The following is a 9,588-nucleotide window of genomic DNA, read 5'->3' on the forward strand; positions in this document are numbered from 1 at the left end:
CAGAGGAAAAGGCAAAAGCAAAATAAAGAGGTCTCATGAGAGAGAGAACGATTTGAAAATAAGATATGATCTGGAAGGAAGTTCCTGTAAAACTTCTAATCCACATCCAAGCCAAAACCACAACTGTTGTACGTCAGTAATCTGAAAATGTTTTTGTGTGTGTGTGGAGCAGATGACTTGTACATTTAAACTTGAAATCAAGTGGTAGACAAATTCTCCTGATCAAATGCATGGAAAGCACTAACAATAATGGGATAATGCTGAAAGGTCATGAGAAGGACTGAGTCGAGTCCTTCTCAATTTGGGGAGGACAAGTTTGCAGGGCTATGGGAAGAGAGCGGGATTGAATTCGATTGCTCTTTTCAAAGAGCCAGCACAGACACGATGGGCCGAATGTCCTCCTTCAGCACTGTATGATTTTACGATTCTATGAGTCGAAGTTGAGTTGATGGGAGCTTGCATTTCCTTTCAGAATCAAATCTACACTGAACTAACTTCAAAACAAAACATGTTTGGTGCAAAAGGAACTTCAGACTGTTCACGGGTCATGGTGTTGGGTCTCCTTTCCTTTCCTGCCAATTCCAAAACGTCTTCAATGTCACAATTTGACACCGTTGGCAAACCCAAGCAGTGTGGTCTTGGTAGATGTTTATTTGTTATCTTCTTTTTGTTTTGCTAACCAGCGCTTGCTCCATGTATTGTATGTAGATCTTCCAAAATACTAATCTATTCTCTAAATACACCCCACATAAGGCACATGAGTATACTTCAGAGATGTAAAAATGAATTACATCTAAAGTAAACAATGCACAATTCCTTCACTCACTCTGGAATATCATAGCAGCTCAAGGTAACAACTTGTCTAGAAATCAGTCTTGCTGCAAATAATAATAATCCTTACATTTGGTGTAGTGCCGTATTACGTTGGAAGGACATCTCAAAGCACTTCACAGGATTTATTGTGAAATTGAGGGACTGCATATTTATAGTCAAATGCAGCAGCACACTTGCACACATTAGTGTCTCACAAATAGCCATGAAAAGTGTGAGAGATTATTGGCCAGGAAACTCCCTTCTCGTTTCAAATAGCGCCATGGAATCTTTAACATCCGTGTGAACAGAGACTACAGGACCTCGGTTTCACGTCTCATCTGAAGGACGGCATCTCTGACAATGCAACACATTTCCCAGTGCTGCATTGGAGTTTAAACTATGTGAATTCAAGTACCAATGTGGGATTTGAACCTACAACCTTTTGTCTCAGAGGCAAGATTGCTACCACTGAGCCAAGCTGACACACAATTAAATGAAAGAATAGTCTGTAACAGAAGAATTAGAGCAGGAGTGCAGAGAAGCAGGCTTTACAAGATCCCCCAAGTTATTAACGTTTAAATTCCACGACTGAAAAGATATTCTTGCATCTAACCGGATCCCATTATGGTAGAAGACTTAGCCTTTTAGCCTGTATTCATAAACATACTTAGAGCATTTATATTTCATATGAAGCAAAGCTACTGCATTCAGTTCATTTTCCATTCAGTTCTTTTGTAACCACTTCATTTAATTGAATGCTCTGCATAGCTCTGCATACAATGAATCAACTGATGCATACAAAATAGGTAATTAAGGCATGAAAATTATCACCTCTTTTAACCTAAGCAACCAGTTAATGATAATACATTTGTCTGATCCAAGTGATTCTAATTAAGGAACACAGGTGAGACTATACGACCAAATACCAAATGTCCAGCTCATCACTTGTTGTTGCTGGATGTTTTCTGGCAGGAGCAGATTTTAATGTATGAAGAAATAATCTTCAACGTGGAAACCAAAGTATAACAAAGTAACTTATATCCCCCCAATTATAGCTTAAAGTCTCCAACTTCGTTTTAGTATTAACTTTCTCCTCTTCGCTCCTAAAGCCACTAACTTCATGGGATACAGTTTCATAAGAACCGTCAGCCTTACAGTAGCTCCCCAAGTTTCCGTTATTCATGCGTGAGCCTGGGTTACAAGTGCTGGTGAGAGAGCCAACCTTTGGGAGGCATCACAGCCGACCCTGTTTTCACATGCACTTATACCCAGACATTTTCAAGCAGGAACCCCTGAAAAACAGTGAGCGAATATTTTCCTTTTCCTAAGGCTGAGGGTGCTTGAGGTTGTAGCCCTCTCTGTTGCTTAGGTTGTCACCTTCTCCATTGTTGTCTTGTCTAAGATCAGCCAACGGAGCACAGACTGTGAATTGAACCCAGGCCATACTGGCCTCTATGGCTTAGCGCTACATGCAACAGTGCCTTCAAGAGTAGGCCATCAGGGAAGCTACTTTAACACTTGTCCATGATTCATGATGTTTATCTCTGCTGCGAATTTTTTTCTATTTAATGAGGATCATGAAACGAGTGAATTTCAGTAAATCATTTATTAATAATTTCACTGCTACCGACCATCCGTGTTGAGATTTAAGCTGGCGTCATGTCATTTTTATGAATACACTGCACGATTTTTCCTACAGGATTCATAGCTTCACCTTTTATTCATTCAAGCAGATTGTCTTTATTTAAATACAATGTGCATTCCTTCATAAGTAGCCAAATTTACCGAACCACTGACAAAGATCACATGTGAGCTAAGAAGGGAAGAGAATGCAGTTATCGAAATAAAATGCAGATTTAAATTTCTTTGAAATAAAGCAACATGAAAAGAAAACTGAAACTAAATGAGTGTAATTAACTGTGGAAGAATGTGTTAAATGATGCCTTATTACCTTGTCCCCATGGCAATAGAGTATGAAAGCATACCAGTTCCATGTAAGTTAAAATAGCTGTTCAATGTTCCCTGTAAAGTCACACTTCTTCAAAGAAAATGCTGTGTTATTATCTCACTGGGTCTTATCGTTTGTGTCAGGTAGTAGTAGGTCTAGTTTAATAGGGGGATGAGGTCTGATATGTGTCTTACACTATTTATGATATTTCCTGCAATCCCTTATGAATCTTATCCCGTTCAAAGGGTCAGCAGAATTTAAGGGTTAAGGAAAACCTACAATTCTGAAACTGTTCACTTTTGCATAATAAGATGCTTTCGTCGTCAATCAAACCTCGCAAGCTTCGCAGAGTTGTTCCCAGTTATTTTAATTCTACGGATATGACTATTTAATTCTCCCAAACATCAGTGAGAATGAAATTTCAACGTGTGGGGAAAAAAAACCTCCAGCTCCGAAGTTCCATATGGCAGCATTTGTGTGAAGTGTGCAATGTGTCAATTGACTAGGGCTTGACTTCAAGTGAAGCAGAAATGTGACTCTGAACTCTTTTTTTAAAAAAAATATTGGCTTTCCTTATTGACAAGAAAGAAAAGCAGTTAATCAGCTGGGTGCCTGACACACGGGGTCACCCATCACCGTGCTTGAGTAGCAGTTAGCGGAAGGTAGAGAAAAAGAAGCACATTAGGAGGGACACCACTAAGATGACTCAGCCTGACAAGTGAGGGGAGCCTGAGTGAGAAGGAATGACTGAGACAGAGTAAGAGAAAGAGCAGAGACCCAGAGGAAAAAGGCGAGGACAGCAAAGTAGTAAGAGACTGAGTGATTGAATGAGATGCAGGGAGGTCTTGAAGGTGATAGATACGCACCAGGACTTAACGCACAATAGAAACATGAATACACCAATCGCTGTTCAGATGCTATATAACACGGGTTGCACTTACACAGATTGAATCTCTTTAGGCCAAGAGACGTAAACAATTTCATAAGCAATATTTTTTTGTTTGTCTAATTTGCAGTTTGTCTAGGCTACATGATTTTACAGTCCATGATTTAATTTTGCAGTCAGGGACTAAAGTACCTGCACATCCATATTTCTTATTCTTAAATGCATTGAACTGATCTTTCCATCCTAAGATATGGGAGTACCATTGGCTGAATTCCTCTTTCCACTGTTCTTCTGTTTCATTAATTTCGGCTGAAAACAAAAGTTACATTCTTCAATTAGTTCATTTAAGCTGTATTCTCCACTGCACAAATAAATTTAAACCGTAACACCATTCTCTCCTAGTTCTGTAATATCATAATAATAATCCTTGTATTTGGTGGCACCTTATCACGTCATTGAGACATCTAAAAGTGCTTCACAGAATATACTGTATAGTGAATTGACTGTACGTTTTGTGGTAAATTTAAGCAATTTACAGTCAAATGTTACTGTTAACCTGGGTTGGTTTGAATGGTTAAAAATTCCATTTGGCCAGTGTTTGGTCTGTAATGCACTGACCACTCCTGAATTTATATTGACAATATCCCTTTCCTTTGTATGTTGGTTTGCTGTGTGACAAAGAGCACCCATTCACAATCCAATTCACGAGAGTTTCTGATAGGAAATCGTGTCTGCGGTATTTCAGAGCTGACTCACGTGAACCCAGCTATTTACTCTCGCGGTGACAAAGCACGGTGTATGTGCTTCAGTAGTTACTCAATCCTTTGGCTACGTTCATAGGTTTGTGGGTTCCTCACAATGTATAGCTAATACAGCAGAAAGTTCTCTTGCCATATTTCCCATAAGGGGATCAGAGAAAACACAAATGTGTAAAACCAACAATACTCCCTTCTAACAAGGAAAAATAACTTTGTACATCAAAAGGAACATAAATGTTGGATTATATTCTTAAGTACTTTCATACCTCTTGACGAGTTTGGGAATCTCTTGATTCCAGAAGTTACACGTTTGCTTTCGAAACTTCTTTTTAACTTCTAGTCTTTTGGCATTTAAGATTATATATTGTTGTTTTAATTGTGTGTATACAGGCCACTTAACTGTTGTGACTTCTTGGCCAATTGGATTACTATGGAAAAAGCATAAAAACAATAAATCAAATTTCTTTTCAATTTTATACATACTATATGAATATTCATAAACAAAATATGTGGATTCTCCTTCAGCCACAATGGGAATCTATCTGTAAATCAAATAATATGGAACATTAGTTGTGTGGAGTGAAACTGGGCTTAGACCTTTGTTTACACAGAAGAAAACTACTATTATACACACAATCTACATTTTTGCTGATTTCAATGATATGAAATGGTTTTGTTTCCAGTTAAGATCTAAAGAATCCATAGGCAGCAATGAACGCTGGCTGTATTGTTGGAGATGCATGTTGTAGCAGCAGAAGAAGAAAGGGAGTAATAAAAGGGAACAACTATCAGAATCATGCCTTCACATTTCTCTAAGGGAAAGTTAGACTTAACATCAGTAGCTTGACGCTCTCTACCCAGGGTGTTTATTGAGTGCCACTATGTCATTAGCTTTCAAAAAGACAGATATAGGGAGTTAGTACAGAAGGTGGCACGGGAGCTATCATGTCTAGATCATCTCCATGTTACATATCACTAGACCTCAGAGATGCATTTGCAAGGTGTATTTATTTCTGTGTCAACAGTAGTCCAAATGATTTGGAACTTAATCTGATGCAAAAGACTGCCTTGTATACTTTCTCAACAGCTTGGTGCCCATAGGAGTAAGTTGACAACTGGGAGCTTCCACTACTAAGTATTTTAAGGTGGCTGACTAGCTTGTTATCGTAGAATTATACAGCACAGAAGGAGGCTATTTGGCCAATCGTGACTGTGCTGGTTCTTTGAAAGGATAAGTGCAGCAAAGTAAAACCATATGAGTTACAATATGAGTCTACGATTTAAAGAGGCAGACATTATTTATTATTTTTACTATTCATTTACCCATAAAAACTGCTTTTGAAAATATGTTCACTTTGATTTGTTAATGTTAAGGCACAGAAGCACCTTTGCTATCTTTCTATATTTCAGTGTAAATGTCATAATCTTGCCTATTCTTGGTGGGAGGTCGTCCAAGGTGACATACTTAAAAAAGGGATGTTACAATTTAGTCAACCTGCTGTGCTGGTCTCTGAGCCAGTTGTGTCTGTACTACCCTCGGGCCCTGCCGATGACAGACCCACACCACACAAATCCTCAGTAGCATCAGAAGGACTGACGGTTACTGGGAGCAAGTATTCTTCTGGAAGTAGGGTGGGATATGGGAATATGGAGAATAAACAGAGTTCATTGGAGAAAGACTGTACCAGAGTAAGAAATCTTGTTTTGTTCCTCCTCTATGTATTCTCTGTGCGCGCGTGCATACACACACACATATACACACACATTTGGAAACTGACACTTTTAAAATAAAAGCTGATGTAACAGTAAGCCCATCTCATGCATGTCTACTTGTATAATATACTCAGGTCTGAAACCATCAATGTAATGAAATCAGTGTTTGACTTTGTAGGCAGAAGGGAGTATGTAAATAATTGACATTGCTATTGCCTAGGAAAAATAAATCCCCACCTTTTCACACAAAACCTTTGATTGAAGTCTAAATCTACCTTATTCCTATGGCAAATATATTACAGTGCTAGAATCCTGGAAGCAAATATGACTGCTCCTATCTGGCCCACGTCTCTTCAGTGACCTGCAAATAAGATTTCTGGATTTCTGCAACCTCCTGAGGATTGAGCACTCAACTAAATTGGTTGAGAAGTCGTCCGACGGTTGAAAGGTTTTAGCCCCATCAAAAAAAATCTATGTGAAAATGTTAGGTGGAAAAGAAAAAAAAAAGATGGATTGAAAGATTAAAAATAACACCATAATAATAAGATAGAAATCAATAGAATAACAGAAAAACTGACAGACAAAATTGTGGTATGTGAAACTCTTAAATCGAAATTTCTTTGTCACATCGCCTAAAAATAGTAGTAATAATAAAAATACAGGTTAATGACGTAACAAAAGGAAGAAAATGAGACAAGTTTTTTTTTCATGCTCCAATCACTGAAAAGAATTACATTTTGTGCTGAATGTTAGGAATTTAACTTTCCATATTACAGTAAAACTAAAGGTTGGTATTTTTCTGTGTCTCTGATGGACTCCAAGGAAAGGAGATTTTTCGACAGATATGTGGTTCTGCAAAGCAGTGTGTGTTAAGTTTGTGCTAATCGATAGCTTACCCAGTTCTTGCAAAGGTTGACCAGTAGTTCATCATGTTCTTGCTGAGTACTTCCTCTGCTTGGGTCCACTTTCCAAATTTGTTAAATGGCATTCCAAACACAAATACAATCTCATAACCATGCATAACGCCCATCCACTTTTGCCAAGCTCCAGCTGGTGGAAGGTGGTTAAACAAATAGGAGTAGACTTTATTCCCTTGTCCGGCATACTTGTTTGCAAACTGCTTCATTGGGCATACAAAAAGGCTATCTGCAGCCATACTGGCTACAGCGTCACGGTAATTGATTGTACTGTCCTCATCTTTCTCGTCTATGTATTCGCATTCAATATCATCCACAGTCAGAACAGTGTTTTCAGGTAAGATCCATTTCACAGCTTTTACGAAATCTTTCCGACCAATGACACTTTCTGTATCTTTACTAAAACCCGGACCGCCCATAGCCAAAAAATATGTTGCTTCATCTCTGTTTGTGCCTTGTAGGATTTGTTTTTTCTCCACGATTTTCTGTTGCATTAACATTTCAGCTTTCTCAGTAAAAAAGTCTCCAGTAGCCACAGGTAGAAATATAACCTGAGACAAAAGGTTACTTTGTGGGTCTGCCAAACTATAGCACAATACATCATAGGCAGATTTACCACGAAGACAGCTCAAAAACTCAGCATCGCTGCTATAAGGACATCCAATTCTTTTACCGAAAGCTGCAGCTCTGTGTTTTGCATCCACACTTTTTACAAAAGCCCAGGGAGTGTTCGAACTGCCACTTTGCATGATGACTCTATGAAAGAGAGAACTGCTTTGGGACGCTATAAGGTGCATGTTTATCGAGGCAGCTCCTGCACTCTGTCCAAACAATGTCACACTTTTGGGGTTCCCTCCAAATGCTGCTATATTATCGTGAACCCACTGAAGTGCTAAGCGTTGATCAAATAATCCCATGTTGCCAGGAACATCAGAATTGCCAGGCAAAGCCAAGAAACCAAAGACACCTAATCTATAGTTCATAGAAACAACTATAACTTTCTGAGTGTGAGATAGAAATCTACCATTATACACTAACAGGGACGAGGAACCTGACATAAATGCCCCTCCATGGATCCACACCATAACAGCTGCCTTTTTTGGTCTCGGTGACGGAACCCATAAATTGAGGTACAAACAATTCTCACTAAGTTCTGTGTTTGGACTCCATATTTTTTCCCATAGGGCCTTTGATTCTGAATTGGATACATTCTGGTAACATGTGTTTGAATATTTGGTCACCTCCCGCACATTAGTCCAAGGTTTGGAAGGCACTGGTTTTGCAAATCGAAGTTGTCCAATGGGTGGTTCTGCATATGGTATGCCGAGATAAGCAGTCACTTTTCCCGAAAGGACTCTCATTGTTTTTCCTCTTATTCTTCCTGCAGAAGTTTGCACCACCATTTCATCGAAACATTCTGTGTAGCAGACAGGTACAAGAGCCAGAAGGAACCATGACACTGGTATGAGATATGTTAAACATCTCAGTTGCATTTTGAAGCCTCAAAGGTTGCTTTCTAAAAAAAATTCAAATGGAAAATGTCGTCATCATATTAATTTCAGTAGGAAAAACTTCAAATATACATTTAGCAATATCCTACAAAAATCTACAGTAAAATTATTATTTAATGGCAAACGCCAAGATTTCACTGCTGTATTTGTGCTCATGTTATCTATTGTGTACCATGAAATCGGTTACTCTGCTGTTTTATGGAAGGAGAGCCCTTGATGGGTCAAATGGCCTTTTCACATCAATGGGTTCTTATATCAGTACGATTGCCTAAGTAAAATCAAATACTTGCAAAGAAATGACAATTTCACGGCCAGGTTACCACATCCAGAAACCGTCATATAAAACAAACAAAAGTTTCACAGGGGAGCTCTGTGCTATTTGTTCAAGAGACTTGCATTGTTTCAACGCCTGTTTTACTTGTCTGAGATGCTACTCAAATGAACAGACTCCATTATCAGCACAGCTTGTACTTCCTCAGATATTAAGAGGTACACAACTTACCCAGTTTGGCTCTGAGATGCAATACAAGTCTCGATGTTAGTGAATCTAAGTCTTTAGTCAGTGAATATGGAATATGAAACCAGATAGATGATATAATTTATTCTGTGCAGTTTGTACAGTAGTTTTATGTTTAAATCTCATTCCTCAATGAGATGGAAGTCTTTGCTCCTTACTATACATTAATACTATCGTACTTGCTCAACAATTGATCTCTACACTTTAATGTCATGGTGGCATTATGCTGGCCACATTAATAATATATCTTAAGAAAAAAATCTTAATTCTGTAATATGAAACATCTTTGACTATGACCCTACTGATCGTGCAGCACTAAATGCAGTTCTTTATCAAACTCAATGCAAAAGAGCAGTACGTGGAAATTGGAGATATCTCAATTATTTAACAGTGCAATCTGCTGCGCCAGACTACATTTTATCTCTCTGCTCAGACTGAAATTATGCTACGGAGAGTGAAGCAGCTTTGTCCTCACAGTACGAGGTAGAGCAGGAAACAAGTTTCTACTGCCTGTTTGTCGATGCA

General features: G+C 38.6%; 1 protein-coding gene across 1 annotated transcript; it reads right to left on the reverse strand.

Moving 5' to 3' along the window:
- Nucleotides 1-2,459: 2,459 nt before the first annotated feature.
- On the reverse strand, nt 2,460-8,438 carry LOC103176352 (cholinesterase). The gene is given in 5 exon segments (XM_042339254.1): nt 2,460-2,527; nt 3,840-3,956; nt 4,672-4,730; nt 4,732-4,833; nt 7,015-8,438. Coding segments are annotated over 5 exon segments (1,770 nt in total).
- Between the last annotated feature and the right edge of the window lie 1,150 nt (nt 8,439-9,588).

The sequence above is a fragment of the Callorhinchus milii genome, unplaced genomic scaffold (assembly GCF_018977255.1).
Source record: "Callorhinchus milii isolate IMCB2004 unplaced genomic scaffold, IMCB_Cmil_1.0 Scaffold11, whole genome shotgun sequence".
Classification (NCBI taxonomy): Eukaryota; Metazoa; Chordata; class Chondrichthyes; order Chimaeriformes; family Callorhinchidae; genus Callorhinchus; species Callorhinchus milii.